Below are 25591 nucleotides of genomic sequence, written 5' to 3'. Positions count from 1 at the left end.
AACTCTGTAATATCCCTAAAAACACAGGGATGGCGATTCGCACAGTATAAGTATTATCAGAGGACCTTGTAGTTTGCCGAAAAACAGTACGTTTTTAGGGCTAGCATAATAACCTTCCTGCCAAGTAAAAATTACTGACATGGCAGATTCGGACGATACTAAAATTACCGATGTGGTGATTTGTGCTCGTGCACAAAATTACATTACCTGAGCTTCCCAGTAAAATGTATCCCGTCCGAATAAGGCTTTATAAGATCATATACGTTTTGTTCTATGATAATCTTCATCAGATGTCACTTTTTGTGAATTTTGAAGCATTCATGTTATTTTAAAAAAGCAAAGGCTTCATAATTCATAAAGGTCATATTATCTGACTGATCTCATAGAACAAAACGTATAACGTCTCTTGAACTTGTGATAACCTCAGACCTTATTTTCGGCATTTATCCCAATACCCTATTCTTTCCTCATTCATTTTCGCCATAGGAATGGCTGAATTAACCAGAGGTAACTAATTTCCGGGTTTTAGGAGTACAAGCTGGCGAAGAAATGCATCTATAGAAATGCATGTATTAATGTCTACATTGGTTGTTACCACCTTCATGCATATACTTTTAAATTATATTATGGAGAGCTAAACATGAACAAATATATATATAAAAACGTTTTCCTTAAAGTATAATTTTAGATTACTAATGTTACTGTCCCCACTGCAACAAAGTAATTAAATGTAATTTGTCCATGATACATTTGATTGAAATACTGTAGAAATCCATTCATTCCTACGGAGGATTACTCCTACTGTGGACTGCCAATATGGCCGACCAGTGGCTTCAAAGTCACTCGATGGTCAAAACATTGCATCAGCAATCCAAGGCCGCATTCACGTGCTAGTCAGAACTAGATAACTTTGACTTTTCCGACTTGCTAACTGGTTGGCGCGTTCAACCAGTTTCGGCTACTTACAAAATGTCTTATCTGATGACAAAATCAATGGATCTGAATATTACAAGTAGGAAAGCTCATTGTAAACAAAAAAGCATTTCATTGCAAGACTGGACCACCTCTCACAATACTCTCAAATCAAGCCTGTAAAACACAGTAACAAGAACGATGTGATGAAGAGATAGAAATATGATAAGTTTCCGCAAGCAGTGTTTATACACATCAGCATTTTAATGGGACAAAGCAAGAACACGTTATAGCATCAGCAACATCCCCCCCCCCAAAAAAAACACTGCCTCAAAACATAAGGTCTATCCTTAGGCACTGCCTACTCTACGATAATTGGTTGGTTAAAATTAAATTAACTCAAAATAAGGCAACACAATGGGTCTCATCCAACTGTATTATTTAAAGAACTCCATGGGGGGAGGGGGGGCACAGTGCAAAATTATGATCCATTGAAGTTTATTTTTACGATTGATAACTATTTACTACTTTGTCATAAAAAAAAGGTCAATATTTAAGTTTTATACACAGAATTACTTTAATTCTACATTACTTTTCAGTCTAGATCATTTTTGCACTGCAGATCGCTCTCCTCAGGCCCCTGGAAGAATCAAATGTTGCACTGTCCCTACATCATCATGGACCAGCATTTAACAGTGACGCTAATATGCCCCAGTCTAGATTAATGATCCCCAGCCCTGCCCCGCCTGTCAAAAAAAGCAAGCAAGCTTCCATAATTAACACGAGGTTTTTTCCCCCTCTATACAGCTTCAGAACAGTTGAATAGACTTTGTTTGGTTATTTACATACAAAATAGTATATGTACGTACGTAAGCCCTCCTAAAAGAAAAGTTTCAAAAGGAAAAAAGTGGAATGCAAAACAATTCAAAATACCTAGAATTTGTGTAACATCAAATTTTGTGAAAAGGTAACTAAGTAATAGTATTGTGCAATATTTGTCTGCCTTTAAAAGAAAGATGAACAGTGGCAGTAATCCCTGCAATTGTTTCTTAGTTGAGATATTGAAATTAAAAAAAAAAAAATACAACAGTTGACATCCATTTGATTCATTTTTTATAAACATAAAAAACAAAAAAGGTTCTTACATTTCACATGATTCCATGGTGTCATTGCTTTAAACATTTCTTTAAAATGACAGTCCCAAAACAAAACAACAAAAAGGCAAAGCTCGTTTCTTAACGATATCAGCAGTTGAAATCGTTCTAAACAAACAAACGAGAAAAAGCAAATCCAAAATAAGTCATTATCATGTATTTTATTCATTTAATAGTACTTTTTAATTAAAAATGGCATAGTCCTTTTTGATTCATGAGTCAGTCGATCTGACACCGGGCCAAAGACCTTTGTAGGTGTGTGTACATGGGTGTGTGTGTACATGGGTGTGTGTATGCGCATATATATATATATATAACACACACACACACGTGTGTATCTTATATACCAGGACTAGGCAACTCTATTGCCATTGACACACAAGCTTTTCCTCCTCCTCTTCTCCACCTTAAAACGTACATGTAAAAACCAGGTTGGGTGGGGGGACGGACAGGGGAACCCCCCCTCCCCGCCATAGAGTTCTTAATCATGTTGTAAAAGACGGGGCACATGATGGTCCCCCCCCCCACCCCCTTTATAGGATCCCTGTTGTGGAGGGTAGGAGGCCGATGCTGGGCCGCCGGGCCAGCGCTGATCAGTGGGTGTGGTAGCCAGCGGTGCCCATGCCGGACTGGTTGGCCAGCACAGTCCCGTTGACTCCCTGTCCAGGCTCCACCACGCCTCCGTTACTGACTGCTCCCACGCCCGTCCACCCTGCACCCGCCTGTAAATGACTACACATAGAGAGACAGCATGGAGGTTAGAGGATAGGTGAAGGATGGGGAGAGAAAAGGTGTAACCCCAAAATGGGTGATGGTTAAAGGGCAGGAGGGTAAAGGTAATGAGTGAGTGCAACGACATGAACAAGAAGCAAGACTGATCTTCAAGGGCCACTAATGTTATACAAGTCTCCTCATTTTACATTTACATTTTAGTCATTTAGCAGATGCTCTTATCCAGAGCGACTTACAGGTAAGTGAATGCATACATTATTATTTTTTTTTTTAAATATATTTTTTCATACTGGCCCCCCGTGGGAATCGAACCCACAACCCTGGCGTTGCAAATGCCATGCTCTACCAACTGAGCTACATCCCTGCCGGCCATTCCCTCCCATACCCTGGACGACGCTGGGCCAATTGTGCGCCGCCCCATGGTTCTCCCAGTCGCGGCCGGCTACGACAGAGCCTGGATTCGAACCAGGACCTCTAGCGGCACAGCTAGCACTGCGATGCAGTGCCTTAGACCACTGCGCCACTCGGGCCTTGTTAACTTCCATCTAGGAGTCCATGAGTACTCACTTGAATCCCTGCTGGTTCCAGGCCTGTCCGTAGACGCCGTAGGTGGGCACCTGCCACCCGTTTGGGACGTACTGGCCAATCTGCTGGGCGTTACCGTACCACTGGGCATACTGGCCGTAGGGCTGCGCTGCAAACCCGATTTTGTTCTGCTGTGGAGACAACACTTAGGGTTCAAACTATGTCATGGATCAACTAATGGATCAAAATGGGTCAACTATGTTTTTCTGTTTCCCTTAGCTATCCCACTTTGCTCTGTGCTTATGGGCAACTGCTACCGCAAGCCCTCTAAAGCTGAGCATGTAATAACATAAATATGTAATACACAGATATGTAATAACAAAGACAGTAAAAAGGATGTTGTATGAGAAAGGAAGTGCTGTTACCTGCGGTCTTACCTGAGGCATCTGTACCTGCTGCATGGGGCTGACCATGTCTGTGGTCTCTTTCCCCCAGTAACACTTCACCACGTGACCATCTATGGACGTTCCATTCACTGACACTATGGCGTGGGCCGCTCCCTCGTGGGAGTTGAACCTAGACCAGGGTGAGACACAGGTGAGAGGAAAATCTCCTAATCAACTTCAAGGTCACCATCAGGGCTCTTCCCATCGAACTAGAGATGCAGACACCTGGTCAAGCAGTCAAAAGTTCAGTGTTTTCAACTGGAGATGACCAGGTTTTGCTGTGATTCTGGGTTACTCTGTGGGAATAAGGGCTTCTGTACCAGTGTATTCTGTAGACGATGTGCATGGACTTACCTCACAAATGAGTAGCCTTTGTCTGGGAAAACTCTGATCTCCATGATCTGGCCGAAGGGCGTGAAGGTCTGCCTCATCAGTTGCTCTGGAAACAACAAGGTACATGAGTAAGGAATGGGTCACCAATGACATCACATATTCCCTCTAAATAACCTGCAAGTCATGTCATGACTTCCATATTACACAGTACAGATTGTCTTGAGGTTCTGACCTGTGAGTCCTGTTGTGACTCCTCCACAGTAGACGGTACAGTTGCTGGGGCTGGACTGGTTCACAACCTCTTCAAATGACAGGTGCTTGGTGTTTGCTACTCCACAGTGGAGAAGAACAGAAGGTTGATTTAAAACATGAATGGGAAAATAGATGGCAAAAAAAAATATCATTTGAATGCCAGCAGGTGTGTGCGAGTCATTCTTTGGAGTGGTGTGTGTGTCTAACTCACTCTCGTAGGTGGCTTTGGGCGCAGGGGGCTTCCTGGTGGCCCAGTTCGTCCTGATCTGCCGTCCTCCCAACCACTGACCTCCCATCTGTTGGATGGCATTCTCTGCATCCTACACACAAAAGCATACCATTTATAATGCATAGTGGTAGTAATAATGGTATAACCTAGAATCTAAATATTGTCTTCACCCATGTAAACTCTATAGTTCAAAGTAGCTACTGAACTACAGGGTGGTATTTGCTTGGCTAAACATTGATGGGTGTTGTCTGAGGGGGGACACAAAGAAGAAATGGAGGCTCACACTTTGCTCTGATGCTAATGATTTCATGTAAACCACAAACTCAAGATGCTGCACAGTAAGCTGAGGTTGGGAGGGGCGGGCACTCACCCATTTGTTGAAGAAGGACACAAAGCCATAGCCTTTAGATTTGCCAGTAGCCATGTCTTTCACCACCCGAGCATCACTGTGGACAGACAGACTACTGTTAGCAAGACAATAGGAAGTTATGGTCTCTGGCCACTGAATGCATCTGTGTTTCTAGGAAGCTTTTCCTTGCCACCGTCTCACTGGGTTGCTGTCCAGGGAGGTGTCGGCCCCACGTTGCTGTAAAGCACTGGATGATAAGTATGATTCTAAGAAGTGCTGTGAATAGTATTTAATTAGCTACTTGTTGAGAGACATACTCCAAAAAGACCTGTAGAGAACATATTTTACAGATGAATGCTACGAGTACAGCTTGTTCTCATGTTCAATCAATACATTCACGATTGAAGGAACAGATCTTTGTAGTGTTTTGAATAAGCATAACCGAGATAACTGGGGTAGGGAGAAACAGAGAACACTCACGATATCCTCCCAAAGGGGGCGAAAGCAGCTTTGATGTCATCCGTGGTGATTTCAGGACTGAGGTCTCCAACGAAAACGTGGAAGTGATCTGAACACAGACAGAATCATATGTATAATAATACATTTTTGAAGATTACAAAAGGTCAACTCATTTAGGCACCAATGCTAACAATTCTTGGAATAATCTTGGATAACACAAGTGTGCTCTAAATGCACCATACAAAGTCTAGCCACATTTGATTAATTCTTAAATTTCCATGCTTTATATAGGCATTACTCCTTTAACACAGTTAGGTATGGTGCATGTCAAAGTATTAATGGAGATAGTACTCACTGCTTGTGTCTTTCTTCTGGCTGCTAGGGGTTGTTGCCCAGTTCACCTTGACCTCCTAAAGAAGAGAAAGAGATGGAAAGAGAGAAAAAGATAGAGGGGGATGGAAAGAGGGGTGAAAAGCAAGCCTTACTTGTACAGCACGCGTCTGTCAGCCTATTAGAGGGCTTGTTGTAGTCACACCAGTGATAGAGGGAAAGCCTGGTCACACTCAGACTACGTCACAATTCAGTCTCACCGTCTAATCAATCAAATTTGGAACAAAACGTCTAGGAAGTAAAAAGGTCCAAATAACAAGGGACTTACAAACAAGTGAATTTTACGAACTTGTATTACTCCTCAAATGGTCCTTCAATACCTGTTGAGGATAAAATATTTTCAACTGAATGTGTCTTTAGAGATATAAATAGTATTGTTATTATTTGGATTCTTTATGCAAAGGGTTTTTGCAAAAGAACACATTGTACAGAATAATAAATGGGGGTAGGGTAGAAGTATAGAAGTGTTATTTGAAACCGGTCAATTCGGGACACTACTTAGAAAGATTACACAACCCAACCAGGTTTAAAGTCATTGGACATGCTGCCAATATTAATTGGCTATGCCAAGTCTTCTCTTCTGAGCATGAAACTGTACATGGGTGACATCCAGACACTGTTTCTACCAGTAGGATTAAGTAGTATGTAGAGTAGTAGGCCTACTAGCTACAACCAATCTGGGATGGCCAGGGTCAGGTGATAGCACAGAATCCCAAATCAGTAGCTAGCAAAAAAAAAAAACATCTTATCAACAGGAGTTTCAACGTGTTTGAATTCAAATGCAATCCGTCTTCCACGCTCCTTCATTAAGTATCTCCCCCCAGGTCAAAGGAACCAGATGTTTAACTTACATTGCGACATCTGCAGGCTTCAAACCCAAATGAATGGGAAAGATTGGCACCATCTAATTCAGTCAAATTACACAGTGTCAAACTTCCCCATTAATTAGAGATTGAGGCCTGCAGATTGTTCCTAATTTATATAGAATGGCATCTACACAACATATGTGTGGAATATGTAGTCTTATCTTTAGACACTTGAGGGATGGAGACAGATTTTGGGGTGAAGAACAAAGTAGCCTACCGTTGTAAGGAATGTTGCCAGACCATTCAAATGTAGCCTACTTAAGTATAAAACATTTTTGATGTTTCTGGTGTTGTGGTATTATTGATCAATGAGGAAACTCTTTCCATGCATGTCATACTTCCTGATGTTTAATGTAAACTGTTAAAGTTGAACTGATAACACGATTCAGTGCGATACCCAGTCAATGACACTCAGTCCCAAATCAACCCCAAGCCCCTACCCACTCCTCATTGGGCCGCCATATTGCTTGCACCCATCTGTCCTTTCCAGACCTACATCAAGTCAAGTGTCTAGGGATAAGGTCTAGGGGTTGATTTGATTACAACTCTGCTTCAATTCCTTCCTCCTCTTCTTCTTCTTTGGCCAACCCTCTCCTCCTTCCCTCCCTCCCCAGCCGACCCAACCAGACTCACCCTGTAGATACGATAGCTTACCTTACCCATTATTTTACGACCGTTCATGGCTGCGAGTGACGAGGCAGCGTGCCTGTGTTCGTAGAACTCCACAAAGCAGTATGGGTCATTACCTGCCGTCTGGAGGGGAATAGGGGACAGGAACTTTAACACCAGACCTTCCCACCGTTTCATCCTACCATTGTAAAATGTAGGCCAAGTTGAGTCTCCTTACAATGTAAAGCATGTTAAGCCCCAGCTAGCCTATATAAATAAAATCCATTATCATTCATCATCATCATTTACAGATTAGCCAAACAATTTTCCCTCTATTTAGCTTGACAGACTCAGGATCTCAATGTTAATCAAACCCAGAGGAAAGTCTCCCAACAGTACAGTACAATGTGTTCTTAAACCGGCACCTGGCTATTATTGGTCAAAGCTGTTCTGTCCTATTTGGCTAGTCAGTCCTGGGTCTCTTTCAGTGAGTGCCAGATAAAGCAGTAGTGTGTAGGACAGATATCCCTCTGTCATGTAGAACAGGGAATTGTGTGGTCATCTTTGTTTTTCTATAGGCTTTATACATAAAATTCCCATTTGCAATGTGTTGCAGACCACTGAATAGGCCCTTAGTCATGGTCTGCGTTCAGTATGCACAAAAGTAGATGTTTTTGTTTTCAACGAGCCCAATTAGAGCTGTGATGTTAAACCGAAAATTATCGACACCGACCATACCAATCACTTATCGCAGGCATTTTGCTGATATTGTTCATTAAGATAAATAGCCTATACTAGAGAAATGTGAAGTTTGAAATGAAATACATTTGCTAATATGGGTGATTGTTAATGGGACAATTGATGCCTACAACGATCAAACTAGTAGTATAAATTTATCATTTACAAAAATTGTGGTTCACATTAATATTATAAACGTATCCTATTCATTGTTATCCCCACAATTCAGGCAATTTATGGCAATATGGATTTTTGTCCATAATGCTGAGCTCCAAGTCTAATCATAATGCTCTTTTTGTTTTTCCTTTCAAAACCTTCTCTCCCATTTGTTCTGACTGAACATGGCACAGTGGTAAGTAATTCTGACTTGAATCAAAGGGGAATCTGATTGGAGAAGGTTCCCTACTAGCCAATAGGCAGGTTGATATAGACTCACATCTACTATCATTTTACAGCTCTTGCAGGGGCCGATCTGGCCGAACAGCTGCATGATGAGGGCTTCGGTCACATCCCGGGACAGGTTCCCCACATACCTGCAGCACATTGACAACACATCAGCATGGACACCCTGGGCTCAGCAAATACAAGACACACAAATGCTCCACTTAGCTGATAGACAAGGAAGTGTGGTTGTGAAGATTTAAAAAAAGGTATAGTTCACCATCTACAATGTACAGCTGTATGAAACCATCTGGAATTGTTTCTTATTTTGGGATGAACTGTCCCTTTAACTCAGTGTATTCTCCCTCACAGCTAACAATTAGGATATTGGGATTTCACATCTTAAAATGGATACCAGCCCAAGCAAGGCACCGTATAACCACAGTGGCCACATGAAGAAGACAACTGAGGTGAAACTAAAACCATAACATAGCAGAGGGCAGTGCCATTCAAAACCAGTCAAATAACGTTAGCCAGCTTTGTTTGGAAAGTAGACACCTGGCTTTTACAGCTACCGAACATAATATTTGCAACATTTTCACGACAGATTCTGTTAGTGTCACAGTTTGTGTCTGCTGCAAGAACTAACACAAATGTATAGAGTAAGTTAACATTCACGGTTAGAATTTCCTAAAGCTAGGCGCCTAGGCCCCAGAATCTGAAACTTGGTATCGACAGGACTAGGCCGCGCTTTCACATTCAACAATTTCCATATGTGCATTTTCATACATGGCCAGTGTCGTAGTTCCAACCCAACACACTCATGTTAGCTAGCTGACAAACCCAACCTGAATCTCAGATTTGTAGAGGTATGGTAGCTAGCTAGCCAACATCAACAGATAACACATTGATGTCCGACGATTATTGGTCATTGATGTATGCCGACCAGTGTAGGTATAGCTAGCTAGCCAACGTTAGCAGGTAGGTTATGATTTCTCTAATACTGTATCGACACCGGTGTAGAAAGGTGTCGGGCTGACGACAACAGCATTGTTCAGCATGATGCTGAAGCTAATTTAGAGGCCCGACATGCTGCCGACAAGAGTTAGTAAGCAAGATAGCATGATTAGCAGGCTAACTAGCTAGTCTTCATCAAATATGATATTATTACCAAAATATTCACAATTATTCACAGTTAACTCCCATAGGCGAATAAGAACATCACAATATCTCTAAATGTTGAGATCTAAAAGGTGGCTTTCGACACAATTATGCAAGTCGCAACAATGTTCTCTTCTACAGCATAGCTGGCTACAATGCCTTTGTCTAAAAAATGGACACGTCTGACATGTTGTTAGTTAGCTCGCCTATTAGCCAGTGCATTTTCATCATAAACCCAGTTGGCTGGCTCACAACCAGCTAGCTAATAAACAGGAGGGTAGAGAAATGACTGACATGATTATTATGAACCACATATTATGAAAATGCAATTGACACATAAGACCGATACATGCACTGCCACATGATACTTGAAATAAATGGTCAGTCGGCTAGCTAATACTGTTATCGTGCCGCTATTCATACATACAGGGTCTTGGGTGTTTCGTCGTCCATCATATTTTCCGACCGAGTGAGAGATCGAACCCTGAGAGAAAAATCCACGTGTGTCGTATTCTATGATGACCTTGGATTCTTGCGCCTTTATCCTATTTTGCTGATGTCCACTGAGCAATATCCAAAAATGTTTTAATGCGCAGTAAATCGCTCCGCCGCCCCTGCTAACTTCAATTATGAACAATAGAAAAGAGACATAAAATGGCGGAGAAAGAAAGCGGATATATCGCATCGCTGAGGAAAAGCATCGCATGCGCACTGTGGCTTTGGTGAAAGTACTGGCAGGATGGCGCGATGGCCAAAATAAGACTTGTAATGCAACGATTGATTAACAGTAACATATGATTTGTGCTATGGGATGGCATGTTGAATATTTGGTTTTATGTGTATGTAAAATGTAGGAGAAAATTGGGATATAATGTAACAAAACACGTGCGCCGCCCGGGAATCGAACCCGGGTCGCAAGAATGGGAATCTTGCATGATACCACTACACCAGCGGCGCGTTATAGCAACTCGGAGAATTTGAGATTCTAAGCCTTCACTGCAGTACTGTATAACATCCTTCTTCATCCTTTCAATTGCATTTTTATTTATTCAACGCATTCCTCTTGCCAATGACCGGGTTAGGTCAAAGACTGTTCAGGTGTCCTCACTGAAGTTCTATGCACCATCAGCGGTGTAAAGTACTTAAGTAAAAATACTTTAAAGTACTACTTAAGTCGTTTTTTGGGGGGTATCTGTTCTTTACTTTACTATTTATATATTTTTGTCAACTTTTACTTTTACTATACATTCCTAAAGAAAATAATGTACTTTTTATTCCATACATTTTCCCTGACACCCAAAAGTACTTGTTACATTTAGAATGTTTAGCAGGACAGGAAAATGGTCCAATTCACACACTTATCCAGAGAACATCCCTGGTCAGCCCTACTGCTGCTGATCTGGCGGACTCACTAAACACCAATGCAAATGATTTCTGAGTGTTGGTGTGCCCCTGACTTTCCACAAATAAATACAAATCCAGAAAATCATGCTGTCTGGTTTGCTTAATATAAGGAATGTTAAAATTATTTATACTTTTGATACTTAAAGATATTTAACACCAAATACTTTCAGACTTTTACTAAAGTAGTATTTCACTGGGTAACTTTCACATGAGTCATTTTCTATTAAGGTATCTTTACTTTTACTCAAGTAAGACAACTGGGTACTTTTTCCACCAATGTGCACCATGCCATCAGGTTCTGCATAATCAAATTAGACAGCAGACACTTTACTTATTCATAATTTATTTCAACACATGTATAAAAACAAATAAGACATTTCAAATAACCACACATTGGATTGGAAATATGGGGGTAGAAACACCATCCACACCCATCCAATGGTTTTAAATCCTTGAGGGGTCTGAATTTCAGTGCTCTGCACACATCTGGGAAAGGTAGAAGAAATGTTGATTAATCCAAATTGCACTCAGGTCAAAAGTAGTGAACTATATGAGGATAGGCCAGGGTGTTCTTTTATTTCAGACACAACCTAGTAGTCCCTCATCTAGGGCAGATGTGCTGGTTAGTAATAAGGTTCTCCATTCTCTTGATCTTGCGTTTGTTCGTGGGCATCTGTTTGTCATACATGCCGTGTCGTATCAGGTGTTCCTTGCTGTGGTGGACAAGGGCCCCATGCTGCAGCTGGAAGGAGCAGAGAGCCTGCAGAGGCTTCAACAGAACCTGGAAGGGACAGGAAGAGGAAATGTACAGTCACGTACAGGCAGGTTGCTGCAAAGGGCCGTCCGCCATCATGGTGTGGGTCTGTAGCAGTCTTATGCTCAGGAGCAGTGTTGGGGTCGTTACTCACAAAAAGTAATATATTATCCATTACGCGTTACTGATTTCAACAATTACTTTACTTATGACTCCTTGGGAAAAGTAATTTGTTACACTACTCGTCATATTACTTTTTCGCATTACATCCCAAAATGTTAGACGTCCTCACTAAATGTAAACAATGTCAACGTTACGTAGGCCTAGGGCTGTTACGGTGACCGTATTACCGCCACACCGGCAGTCACGAGTCATGATGGCAGTGAAATTCCACGTGACCGTTTAGTTACAGTAATTAGGCTTCTCCAAGCTCTGATGCTGCTGATGGTCATTAGAAGCCTAACAAACTTGCTAACTGCCTGGTACTCAGCACTCTATTGTCCCTCTAATCACTCTGACATCAATGCAAATCTAATCGGAAATCTAATCAATCACTTCATGAGAGCCCATGAGCTGATGTTGCGCAACATTTCTATAGGCTATGCAATTGCATGAGAAAACAGAGTGATGGCCTCATCCTCCACCCGTTCTGCCAGTCACATTCTGTTAAAGGTCCCCAAAGCACACACATCCCTGGGTCGCTCCTCTTTTCAGTTCGCTGCAGCTAGCGCTGGAACGAGCTGCAAACTCTTACTGACAGTTGTGGCTGCTTCGCGTGATGTATTGTTGTCTCTGCCTTCTTGCCTTTGTGCTGTTGCCTGTGCCCAATAATGTTTGTACCATGTTTTGTGCTGCTGCCATGTTGTAGTCATGTGGTGTTGCTACCATGCTGTGTTGCCATGTGTTGCTGCCATGCTATGTTGTTGTCTTAGGTCTCTCTTTATGTAGTGTTGTCTCTTGTCGTGATGTGTGTTTTGTCCTATATTTTTATTTTTAATCCCAGCCCCCGTCCCTGCAGTAGGCATTTAGCCTTTTGGTAGGCCGTCATTGTAAATAAGAATTTGTTCTTCACTGATTTGCCTAGTTAAATAAAGGTAAACCAAAAAAAGCTTTCTATAGGCTAGGTCTACTATATTTATTTCTCAACTTTCCTAATATTAAGCACATTGCTTCTCTTTAAAAACAGGAGTATAGCCTACCTGGCTGGCATGAAAATGAACCACGGAAAAGCGTCCTCCATTCGCTATTTAAATGAATAGAATACGTATTTTTTTTCGAGACAGTTGCATGATAATGGTCCATTCTAAATCAACGCAAATTTCACACATATATTATTTAGTATATGTAAATACAATTTTAAATCAAGAATAGTGTGATGGGTGACAATATTAGCCTATCACTTGTGAATGATATATTATTTTTACATTTTAGTCATTTAGCAGACGCTCTTATCCAGAGCGACTTACAGTTAGTGAGTGCATACATTATTTTATTTTTTCATACTGGCCCCCCGTGGGAATCGAACCCACAACCCTGGCATTGCTGCACTTATCATGTGAAGAAATAGCCTAACATTTTAAGCTAAACATTCTCATGTTGTGTCAGGCTCATTGCTTAAAACAGTTTTTTTGATGCTAGTGGTTTTATTAATTTGGGATCTATCGCATCCCACAACTGTCCCAGACTATGTTTGGAATATTTATTTATCGCACAGAATAGGTCAACTTTTGTACCATGGGGGATAGTAGATTGACATAGGCTAGTGCTTTTGCTGTTTGTTAGGCCTACTCATCTTGTTGGCTGACGAAAAGTCAATGTGGACAGTTCTTCCAATATCTTCAATATGCGCCTAGGAATTGGATAAGGACATGCGCAGTTGCGTCCCCGATGTGTCGGTCTCCACTTGTAGCATGTGAGAAAGACCCGATCATGTGACTCAGAGCCACGTGAGTGAGAGGTGCAGTGTGTGTGTGAGTGAAGGGAATTCTAATTATTATATTCAGCCCAAGGGCACAACGGCCACTGGCCGCAAAAGGCACAGATTTTTTTAGGGGGCATTATGGCCACACAAAGGGGATGCAGCCGAGAAATTCGAGGCATTATCAAGTGCTTGTCAAATTGTGAATGGGAGACTGATGAAGTGTGTACAGCCTCTAAATAAAACATATAGGAGTACCTGTTTCTTTGTCAAAGCTATTCGCTGCTCTGGCACCCCAATGGTGGAACAAGCTCCCCCACGACACCAGGACAGCGGACTCACTGACCACCTTCCGGAGACACTTGAAACCCTACCTCTTTAAGGAATACCTGGAATAGTATAAAAGTAATCCTTCTACCCCCCGCCCCCCCACATAAAAAAAAGTGGTTGTCCCACTGGGTATCATAAGTTGAATGCACCACTTTGTAAGTCGCTCTGGATAAGAGCGTCTGCTAAATGACGTAAATGTAATTAATAAAGCTAAATTGCTTTGAGGAAATCTAAAAGTCTCTCCTTTGATTAGAATAATTACCATGACAGTTCCCATATTCCTTGCCGACAATGTATGCACTCACTAACTATAAGCCTCTCTGGATAAGAGCGTCTGCTAAATGACTAAAAATGTAAAAATGTTAACCGCTCAACACAGAATAGTCACGTGCGCACTCCCTCAAATCATTTGGAGAAAAGATCCTTTCTATTTTATTCAGCTATGTTCAATTCTTCATACTATAAAATAATGGCATGGAATTCTAAGCAAATCTTGTCTGCTAAATGAAATAGTGTAGGCCACAGCCATATGGCATAGCCAGATCAGGCCCTAACATAAGAACAACTCAGAGTATGCTATTCTGTTCTTCTGAAATAGACTACATTTTCTTCATATCATGTTTCTTTAGACTTGTCAAAAAAAAAAAAAGGATTTATTGTGATGGTGTAACGCTATATTACAAGGATTTATTAGACTTGTAGGTCTGCCCCACCACCACAGCCCTACGGTAGCCTATACACCAAAACAAGTATCGTAATAATGACAGATTCTACCATGGATAAGGGCAGCATTTCGTCTACTACATGCCCCGCTACAAGCTTGTTCAGCTCTCCCTAGTTTACAGCCTGTCCTCCTGAACGATTAAAATCAAGCCTTGGTTGTTTGGATGAGATAGGCCTACAGTCATCTTCAGCAGCAGTGGTCAGGTCTTGGGGGTCTTTCGATACGTGTTTTGTGTTGGCGTGTTGCCTTTGCAGAGTACTTCCACACTGAGAAAGTCAATGTTTTAGATGCTGCTGTCATTTTTCATCTCTCTCACTAAAGCAGTTAGTAGTAGTGCGTGCGTAAACAGGAACTTGGTGACACTGAGGACGAAAACTATTTGAATCTGGGATGGGTTTAAAAAATATATATTGCACCAACAGAGAGGGAATAATAACCACAAATATTTATTTGGATCAATAACTGCAATAGGAAGGGAATGATAACAAAAGTAACAACCTATTTCTTTGATCAGAAACTATAATATTATTACTCAAATTGAAGCAATAACTCCATTACATTACTCGTTACTATAAAATGTAATATTATTACTGTAATGCGTTGCTTTATAACACATTACCCCCAACACTGCTCAAGAGGGTATGGTCAGGAGGGTAGAAGTTGTGAGATGTTATAGAAAGTACAGATAGAAATCGATGTGTATATTTTATCGTGTAGAACAAGTATGAATGTCTGTATATATGATTGTCATGTCACGTACAGTATAGGTCTATATGGTACCCACCTCCTGTATTGCTTCGTTCCTCTCTAGGATGGACAGGGTGACAGCAGCACACTCCAGGGTGGACAGGCAGATGTTTGATGGCTGAGAACGGATCACATACTGGCTAGTCTGCTCACTCCTGCTCAGCTGTACCTGAAATACACAACGTAGCAGACTCCATTTCCACACTACAAATAACCAGACTATATACTTGAAAGCCCTTGATTTAGCTTGTAGTTTGCACTTTTGGGACTATTGCATTGGCTCCATTGTACTTAATCTGTAACGATCCCGGCTGTCTGAGTCGGGTCCTGTCTGGTGACTAGTGTTCCGGTTCGTAATCTCCAGTTTCCCGAGGGTTCGGGAACGCTCCGGGGAGCGCTCTTGTTTTCCGCACCTGCATCCCATCAGCAATCTGCACACCTGGTCCTGATCATCACCCTTCTTAGGCTCTGGCCTAACATCCAGTTCCTGCCGGATCGTTAGCTATGAACAGTATGTTTGTCAGCGTATCAGCCTCTGAGCCGTTAGTGTTAGTTTTGTTGTTTTGCACCTTGTGACTTGCTGTGTACTGACCTCCGTTTTTGTTCTGTCTGCAGTCTCTCACCCGGAACCTTCACCCAACCTCTGCCTGATGGTCGGCGGCTGCCGAGCCAGTACCGACCAACCACTGCACCCTCAACAACCCATCCACGCCACCCGCTCTGTTCCCTGGATTATTCAGCCTCACTCGGAATCTATTAAATAAACACTCACCTTTCTCTCAACGTACCTTGTCCTGGTCTGCTTCTGGGTTCTGGCATAGTAACCGTGACAGAACGATCCGGCCAGTAATGAACCCAGCGGACCTGGACTCTGTTCGCCATGCTATTACCCAGCAGGAGAAGATGTTGGGCCATCATAGCACGGTACTACAGGAGATCGCGTTGTCAGTTCGGAACCTTTCTACCGGTCTGACGGAGGTCCAGAACCAACGTAAGTGTCCGGTGGAGGATCCACTACCGGTTTCACCCATCTCGCCTGCCGCTTCTGAAGCTGTGTCCATCCGTGAGCCCAAGGTTCCGACGCCGGATAAATATGAGGGGGAGCTGGGAAGATGCCGTTCCTTCCTTATGCAGTGTGGATTAGTGTTCGATCTACAGCCCTACTCTTATGCCACAGACAAGGCTAGGATAGCCTTTGTGATTGAGTTGCTGCGTGGTCGAGCGCTGGAGTGGGCTTCAGCCGTTTGGGAACGACAGGACCCCTGCATGGCTTCATACCAGGGGTTCACGGCCGAGATGAGGAAGCTCTTCGACCATTCCGTCCGAGGGAGGGACGCAGCTAGGCGCCTGTTTTCGCTTCGCCAAGGAACCCGCAGCGTGGCCGACTTCGTGATCGAGTTCAAGACGTTGGCTGTGGAGAGTGGGTGGAACGAGGAGTCTCTGCAAGCGGCCTTTTACCAGGGTCTGTCGGAGCAGCTCAAGGGATGAGTTGATCTCCTATCCGGAGCCTAGTGACCTGGACAGCTTGGTAGCCTTGTCTATTCGGGTGGATAATCGAGTCCGAGAGCGAAGGAGGGAGAAGCAATGGGGTCCGTCCAATCGATCAGCTTCTCAGTTCCCAGTCGGGTCGGGTGGTGGACCAGAACACGTCGATCATTCTCCACCACAATGGATTAGTGGAGAGGTCCTCTCTCCCGATTCTGAACCCATGCAAGTGGGGCGGCACGGGTTAACCAAGGAGGAGCGTCAACATAGACGTAAGACCAACTGCTGCCTCTACTGTGGTAGCTCGGGACATTACATTTCCACTTGTTCCCGGCGGTCGTCAAACTGCCCGGCTCGCTAAAGTTGGGAGGACTTTTAGCGAGCCAGTTTCAACCTCTCAGTACCTCTGTCAGACCCCGTTTCCCGGCTACCCTTGTGAACAGGAATCAGAGCTTAGCGCTTAACGCTTTTATCGATTCAGGTGCCGATGGAAGCTTTCTTGATGCCGAGTTGGTGGAACAGCTGGGGCTTTCCAAGGAGCAATTGCCGGAAGCCATTGAAGCGACCACTCTGAACGGCAGTAGTCTGGCACGTATCACGATGAGGACTGAACCGGTTAAGATGCGGTTGTCGGGGAATCATTCTGAGATGATTTCATTCTTCATTCTGCCGTCTTCCCATGTTCCTCTGGTCCTTGGATACCCCCTGGCTGAAGGAACACAATCCCACGTTCGATTGGGTGACGGGCAAGGTAACGAGTTGGAGCCTTGATTGTCATGCTAACTGTCTCAAGACTGCCTGCCCCCATTCGGTTCCCAGTCAGGTGATTGAGGCTAAACCCCCAGATTTGTCCCTGGTTCCCGAGACATATCACGATTTGGGGGAAGTTTTCAGTAAGCAGAAGGCTCTGTCACTCCCTCCCCACCGACCATATGATTGTGCCATCAACCTGGTCCCTGGAGCTGTCTACCCCAAGGGAAGGTTATACAGTATCTCCCGACCTGAACGTGAGGCGTTGGAGACCTACATCAAGGAGTCCCTAGCTGCTGGTCTCGTTCGTTCCTCGTCATCACCCCTGGGGGCAGGATTCTTCTTTGTGGGTAAGAAGGATGGCTCTCTTCGACCGTGTATTGATTATCGGGGGTTGAATGACATCACGGTCAAGAACAAGTATCCCCTGCCCTTGATGAGTTCTGCCTTCGACTCCTTACAGGGTGCTACGGTGTTCACCAAGCTAGACCTACGCAATGCGTATCACCTGGTCCGGATCAGAGAGGGGGACGAGTGGTTGACGGGTTTCAATACACCGATGGGTCACTCGAGTATCAGGTGATGCCGTTTGGACTGACCAATGCTCCAGCGGTATTCCAGAGTATGGTGAACGACGTCCTGAGAGATATGATCGGTCTCTTTGTGTTTGTTTACCTGGATGACATTCTGATCTTCTCGAAGGAACCTTCCGACCACGTCCAGCATGTCCGGCAGGTTCTGCAGCGATTGTTGGAGAATCGCCTGTTCGTGAAGGCCGAGAAGTGCGAGTTTCACGCCCACACGACATCCTTTCTCGGGTACATCATCTCCAGGGAGAGATTAGGATGGACCAGGAGAAGGTTAGAGCGGTTCTGGAATGGGCCCAGCCCGGTACGAGATTGCAGCTCCAGAGATTTTTGGGGTTTGCGAATTTCTACCGCAGATTCATCCGGGATTACAGCCGTGTGGCCGCTCCATTAACTGCCTTGACTTCCAGTATCAGGACCTTCAAGTGGAATCCGGAGGCGGATCGTGCGTTTCTGGATTTGAAGAGGCGATTCACCAACGCACCGATTCTCTCTCAACCGGACACGGCCCGTCAGTTCGGTCGTTGAAGTGGGACGCGTCTGATGTGGGAGTTGGCGCCATCCTGTCGCAGCGATGCTCCACGGACAGTAAACTCCATCCCTGCGCCTACTACTCTCGTCGCCTTTCGCCTGCGGAGAGGAATTACGATGTGGGTAACCGGGAGCTTCTCGCGGTGAAACTTGCCTTGGAGGAGTGGCGCCACTGGTTGGAGGGGGCGGAGCAACCGTTTATTGTCTGGACTGACCACAAGAATCTTGCTTACGTGCAATCGGCTAAACGTCTCAACTCCCCGTCAGGCCAGGTGGGCGTTGTTTTCGGACGATTCAAGTTTGCCCCTGACGTTCCGACCTGGATCTAAGAACGGCAAGGCGGACGCCTTGTCCCGGATGTTCTCCAAGACGGAGGAGAGTGGGTCCAAGACCGAGACAATCCTCCCCCGGAACTGCGTCGTGGGAGCAGTTATGTGGAAGATTGAGGAGGAGGTGCTGGCGGCCCTTCGACTCAGCCCGGTCCCGTAACGGTCCACCCGGGTCGGTTGTTTGTGCCTGAGTCGGATTCGTCCGGCTGTCCTCAAATGGTCCCACGCCAGCAAGATGGCTTGTCACCCTGGCGTGGCTCGGACAATGGCGTTTCTTCGCAGACGCTTTTTGGTGGCCTGCCATGGCCGAGGATACTCGGGGTTTTGTTGCTGCCTGTCCAGTGTGTGCGCAGAATAAGAGTACCAATCGGCCCAGCTCTGGACTACTTCACCCCCTTCCTATTCCCCGGCGACCATGGTCGCATCTGGCCCTGGACTTCGTCACTGGGTTGCCCGCTTCTGAGGGGAACACGGTCGTTCTGACTATCGTGGACAGATTCAGCAAGTTCGCCCACTTTGTGCCTATTGCCAAGCTTCCCTCTGCCTCGGAGACGTCCGAGATCCTGGTTAGGAGGTTTTCAGGGTCCACGGTTTGCCCAGTGATATCGTTTCCGACCGTGGCCCTCAGTTTACCTCTGCTGTCTGGAAGTCCTTCTGTTTGGCCATTGGAGCTACAGTCAGTCTCACATCTGGTTTTCACCCCCAATCCAATGGTCAGGCGGAGAGAGCCAACCAGAAGATGGAATCCACGCTACGCTGTCTGGTCTCTTCCAACCCCACCTCCTGGGTCTCTCAGTTGCCTTGGGTTGAGTATGCCCACAATACTCTTCCTACATCTGCCACTGGGATGTCTCCCCTTCCAGTGCCTGTATGGCTACCAACCTCCCCTGTTTCCTTCTCAGGAGAAGGGAGCTCTCAGTGCCTTCTGTTCAGGCCCATATTCGTTGTTGCCACCGGACCTGGCATCGGGCCAGAAAGGCACTCCTTAGAGTTTCGGACCGGTATCAGCTCCAGGCGAATCGTCGCCGGATCCCCGCTCCCACCTATACCATCGGAGATAGGGTTTGGTTGGCCACACGGGATCTTCCGTTACGGACTGAGTCTAGGAAGTTGTTACCGAAGTTCATTGGTCCGTTTGTGGTGGAGAAGGTGATCAATCCAGTGGCAGTTCGACTCAAACTACCGAGGACGCTCAGAGTCCATCCCACCTTTCATGTCTCCTGCCTCAAGCCTGTCTTCCTCAGTCCTCTGTTGCCTCCTCCGCCTCCTCCTCCTCCTCCTCGGATGATCGGAGGTGGTCCTGCCTACACGGTGCGTCGCATCATGGATTCCAGACGGCGGGGCCGGGGGTTTCCAGTATCTCGTGGACTGGGAGGGGTATGGCCCTGAAGAGAGGAGTTGGATTCGCGGCGACAGGTCCTAGATGCGGACCTCATCAGTGACTTCTACCGCCTCCATCCTGGCGCTCCGGGAGTCCGCCCGGTGGCGTTTGGTCGGAGGGGGGTACTGTAACGATCCCGGCTGTCTGAGTCGGGTCCTGTCTGGTGACTAGTGTTCCGGTTCGTAATCTCCAGTTTCCCGAGGGTTCGGGAACGCTCCGGGGAGCGCTCTTGTTTTCCGCACCTGCATCCCATCAGCAATCTGCACACCTGGTCCTGATCATCACCCTTCTTAGGCTCTGGCCTAACATCCAGTTCCTGCCGGATCGTTAGCTATGAACAGTATGTTTGTCAGCGTATCAGCCTCTGAGCCGTTAGTGTTAGTTTTGTTGTTTTGCACCTTGTGACTTGCTGTGTACTGACCTCCGTTTTTGTTCTGTCTGCAGTCTCTCACCCGGAACCTTCACCCAACCTCTGCCTGATGGTCGGCGGCTGCCGAGCCAGTACCGGACCAACCACTGCACCCTCAACAACCCATCCACGCCACCCGCTCTGTTCCCTGGATTATTCAGCCTCACTCGGAATCTATTAAATAAACACTCACCTTTCTCTCAACGTACCTTGTCCTGGTCTGCTTCTGGGTTCTGGCATAGTAACCGTGACATAATCAATACACCCCTGGTGTAAAGCACCCTGGTTCCATTATACTCAATCTAATGTGCCCCGTTGGAGTATAGCTGTCCCACCTGTTTGGGCTGGTGGAGCAGGGTGTTTCTGAGGAACATATCTTTGGCCTGGCTCCAGGTGCCGTCGATGATGATGACGTTGTGTTCCACTGCCCTTACAAATTGCTCCCCCATCCTGTCCAGGTTGTCCTGGTCCTGGTCTTCCTGGTCCCGGTCTTGTTTCTGGACTAGCTCCTCCAGGTTCTGAGCATCTGGTCCCGGGTACAGGATCAGGGTTCTGCTGTCTTGACACACTGCAGCCAGCTCTGGGTTCCTGTAAGGCAGAGAGCGAGGCAACATGTTTACAGAGAATTATGTACATGTAATGTTCAGTATCGGACAAACATAAAGATAAATGTTTACCTCTCTTTATTGAATCTCCTTCCCACCAAGACCTTGCATTTTCCTGGGGGCAAGCACGCAGCAAGGAGAGGAACGGTACGAAGCGCTCGACTCTCCTGAAAACACAGAGAAAACAATTTCCATTGTTGAATAGAAATTCTTATTTTTGCTGACACAGTACCCAACCACACAAACACACACTGGCTCAGAGCAGCATAGGGTCAGCTGCAGAGCAGTACCCCTGGAGCAGTTTGGGGCCTTACTCAAGGTCAAAACTCAGGGTTGTGAGTGGGTCGTTCCATATCATTTTAATCACTTTATTAATGTACCCCTTATGATTTGAATGAAACCTTCCATACATGTTTGCCCATGGTAGTAGTGGTCAGAAAGTGACTTTTTGGACCTGAATGCCAAAACATTCAGGAGATGGAGGTGCTCAAAGTTGACCCAGTTTGCCTACTCCACCCTACCATGAGACAGCCATGTCTTCATCACTGATTTTGATATATACTGAACAAAAATATAAACGCAGCATGTAAAGTGTTGGTCCCATGTTTCATGAGCTAAAATAAAATATCCCAGAAATGTTCCATACTCACAAAAAGCGTATTTCTCTCAAATGTTGTGCACAAATTTGTTTACATCCTTGTTAGTGATCATTTCTCCTTTGCCAAGACAATCCATCCACCTGACAGGTGTGGCATATCAAGAAGCTGATTAAACAACATGATCATTACACAGGTGCTGGGACAACAAAAGGCCACTCTTAAATTGTGCAGTTTTGTCACAACACAATGCCACAGATGTCTCAAGTTTTGAGGGAGCATGAAAGTGGCATGCTGACTGCAGGAATATCCACCAGAGCTGTTGCCAGAGAATTCAATGTTAATTTCTCTACCATAAGCTGCCTCTAATGTCGTTTTAGAGAATTTGACAGTACGTCCAACCGGCCTCACAACCACCGACCACGTATAACCACGCCTGCCCAGGACCTCCATATCCGGCTTCTTCACCTGCGGGATCGTCTGAGACCAGCCACCCGGACAGCTGATGAAACTGAGGAGTATTTCTGTCTGTAATAAAGCCTTCGTGTGGGGAAATTCATTCTGATTGGCTGGGCCTGACTCCCAAGTGGGTGGGCCTATGCCCTCCCAGGCCCACCCATGGCTGCGCCCCTGCCCAGTCATGTGAAATCCATAGATTAGGGCCTAATGAATTCATTTCAATTGACTGATTTCCTTATATGAACTGTAACTCAGTAAAATCGTTGAAATTGTTGCATGTTGCGTTTAGATTTTTGTTCAGTATAATTTGAATGCTTATAAAACAGGGTTGTCAAACTGTTCAATGATTTATTGAAAAAAAAATGTTTTTAATTAAAATAGTCATTTTTTAAGCTTTAACATCAATTATCTAAAAACTCAGATTTTTTTCATGTTCATATATGTTGTAGCTTAGAACCTATTTTACATTCTGAGGTGTTTGTGTTGTGCCTGCCATCAGTTGAGACACAGCATACACTTGAATACAGGGTGGTTTCGTTCAAATCAAAAGGGGTGCAATCAGAAAGTGATTGAAATCATATGGAACGACCCCCCCCCCACACACACCCCACCTCTGCAGGATGCTGTACGATGTACAGACACGTGGAGATCTCCAGGGGGTGGACTGGCAGGAACGGGCAGAGGCACACCTTCTGGGGACGGCTGTTTGGAGAGAAGAGGAGAGTGTGAAGATGTGTCCCAAACAGTCTTAAATAAATACCTTCCTCATCGCAGACCTTTTTTTTTTTGGTCATTTAGCAGACGCTCTTATCCAGAGCGACTTACAGGTGTTCTGGATAAGAGGTTAAGTGCCTTGCTCAAGGGCACATCGACAGATTTTTCACCTAGTCGGCTCGGGGATTAGAACCAGCGACCTTTCGGTTACTGGCACAACGCTCTTACCCACTAAGCTACCTGCCGACCTTCATATGTGACTACCAGGGAGAGGTGAAAGGTATACTTATGGTGGATGACTACTGAGAATTTGCTTTCACCTGTCCACAAATCAGGAAAGGAGACAAGGACACAGTACTGGGGTGTATTCATTACGCTGATTCTGTTGCAAAACGTTTCGTCTGTTGCACAAACAATTTGCAACAGAAACTGTTAATTTAAACGAGAGTTTGTATTGGACAAATTCAGGTAGGTCCCTCCCCGTTAAGTATAATAATAATAATAATAATATGCCATTTAGCAGATGCTTTTATCCAAAGCGACTTACAGTCATGCCTGCATACATTTTTACGTATGGGTGGTGCCCTGTTTGCTTCCTGTTGAGTCTGGTAAACCGTATAAATTGCAAGACTATTTGATAAGTAGCCTACCCCTAGTCCCGCGAGGGACTCCTTCCACATATCGTCTCGATAGAAGCAGCAGAATACGTCATGGTGAGAATGAATATTCTCCTGTAGCTAGCTAGTCTCTCTCAGGCGGGTTGCCTCCAAGGCTCCCACAATGTACCAATGTTCCAGGGGTCTAATCATTAGTTCAAACTGTTGCGTTTTGCAACGAAACCTAAAGTTTCTATTTGACAAATTCAGGTAGGTCCCTCCCCGTTTCGTTCGCATCCGTGTAATCAATACAGTCCAGCTCTAGCTACAGAATTGTAACGGGATATGTGATGGTCCATTACAGTAACTAGCTAATCCTAAATATTCGACTATGATGAAAAGCTTTCAATCACACACTATCAATCAATGGTGGTGGCAAAGATACTGGTAACTTATATATTTTGTGGTGGTGCTCCCAGCCTCCCACTGAACTTACCAACATCGTAAACATGTGGGTCGTCTCTCGCAGATATCTACAGGCAGAGATCGCAGATCCACAAAGCCGTCCACGTCTTCATCATCTTGCGAAGAAGAGCTGCCACAATTGGCAGATTCAACTGGAGCAAGAGGGTGGTTTAGAGAAAGATTTGAGAGACCTCGGCATGTTGTGTCCATTATAAATGTATGGGACACTAAAAAAATGAAGGGAGACTCGTATCAGAATCTCGTCAGTAACATTACAAGTACTTCCGGGTCACATAATTTCGGAAACGTTCTAAATAAAAGTCCCCCACGTAATAGTAGAAAGGTGTCATTAACCTGTATTCATGGTATATGAAAATAATTTATATTTGTTCAGGAATTAATATTTGTTCACATTTTCATTCAATTTGGGATTGAAAACATGTTCCAAGGTTAAATAAATGCCCCCAATGCAAATCACTGTATATCAGAGGAGGCTGGTGGGAGGAGCTATAGGAGGATGGGCTCATTGTAATGACTGTATTGGAATCAATGGAACGGAGTCAAACACGTTGTTTCCATGTGTTTGATTTGTTTGGTACCATTCCATTGATTCAATTACAGCCATTACAATGACCCGGTCCTCCTATAGCTCCTCCCACCAGCCTCCTCTGCTTTATATGCATTACATATTACATAAAACCATTATTTGTCCCGACATGAAAGTGGGGTGGAGAGTACTCAGTAGGGTCTATAGAAACTATATATAGTGTCATTTCATGGGGCTCTGAATAATACGGAGTGTTGCTGGCCTTTTACTGTGGTCAAACAGCTTAAAATGGGGTGCCTGGACACTAGTGCTGAGTGATTAGTGCTTTTTGAGGTCGGTTCGGTTTCGGTTTGATTATAAAAATATTATCACGGTTTTCGATTTCAATGATTTTTTTTAGACATGAAATGTACTATGTGTTATGCCTCTTCCAAACTAGGATGTTGTGGCTAATTTGAGGTAAGAAAGTAATTCTGCTCATAGATTATGCATGTATCAACTACACATCAAATTGTATTGGTCACATGCGCCGAATACAACAAGTCTACGTAGACTTTACAGTGAAATGCTTACTTACGAGGCCATTCCTAACAATGCAGAGTTGAAGAATGAGGCAAATATTTGCTAAATTAAAAGGAAATACACATCCAGCCCAAAGTTGGAGGTTTAGAAAAAGACTTAATAGTCGCCAAAGTTTCGGAACATTTCTTTAAGTCAGTTAAAA

General features: G+C 44.6%; 2 protein-coding genes and 1 non-coding gene across 6 annotated transcripts; all 3 read right to left on the bottom strand.

Annotated features, from left to right (window-relative positions):
- Window positions 1-1138: 1138 nt before the first annotated feature.
- Window positions 1139-10227, bottom strand: LOC121582653 (nucleolysin TIA-1). Of its 4 annotated transcripts, none has more exons than XM_041898624.2 (12): window positions 9964-10227; window positions 8431-8527; window positions 7302-7400; window positions 5747-5801; window positions 5413-5500; window positions 4954-5029; window positions 4566-4674; window positions 4335-4430; window positions 4124-4208; window positions 3749-3899; window positions 3366-3511; window positions 1139-2798 (listed from the first exon to the last, which is right to left on the bottom strand). In XM_041898624.2, exons 1-12 carry the CDS (start codon window positions 9990-9992, stop codon window positions 2660-2662), a joined length of 1170 nt encoding a protein of 389 aa, XP_041754558.1. In that variant the 5' UTR covers window positions 9993-10227; the 3' UTR covers window positions 1139-2659. The 4 variants fall into 4 exon arrangements, with proteins under 4 accessions (XP_041754558.1, XP_041754557.1, XP_041754559.1 ...); XM_041898623.2 differs by having other exon boundaries at window positions 3366-3514; window positions 9964-10226; XM_041898625.2 differs by having other exon boundaries at window positions 3366-3514; window positions 3761-3899; window positions 9964-10226.
- A 195-nt stretch (window positions 10228-10422) lies between these two features.
- Window positions 10423-10493, bottom strand: trnag-ccc. Its single transcript has one exon. It is a non-coding gene; the product is annotated as a tRNA-Gly (tRNA).
- Window positions 10494-11266: 773 nt separating this feature from the next.
- On the bottom strand, window positions 11267-24585 carry dtwd2 (DTW domain containing 2). Its single transcript, XM_041899537.1, has 6 exons — window positions 24352-24585; window positions 23157-23247; window positions 21563-21657; window positions 21221-21473; window positions 15451-15582; window positions 11267-11721 (listed from the first exon to the last, which is right to left on the bottom strand). Exons 1-6 carry the CDS (start codon window positions 24528-24530, stop codon window positions 11542-11544), a joined length of 930 nt encoding a protein of 309 aa, XP_041755471.1. The 5' UTR covers window positions 24531-24585; the 3' UTR covers window positions 11267-11541.
- Window positions 24586-25591: the final 1006 nt, after the last annotated feature.

This window comes from Coregonus clupeaformis, chromosome 15, assembly GCF_020615455.1.
Source record: "Coregonus clupeaformis isolate EN_2021a chromosome 15, ASM2061545v1, whole genome shotgun sequence".
NCBI lineage: Eukaryota > Metazoa > Chordata > Actinopteri > Salmoniformes > Salmonidae > Coregonus > Coregonus clupeaformis.
The sequence above is the reverse complement of the archived record's forward strand: the minus strand, read 5'-3'. Positions and strand labels throughout refer to the sequence as shown.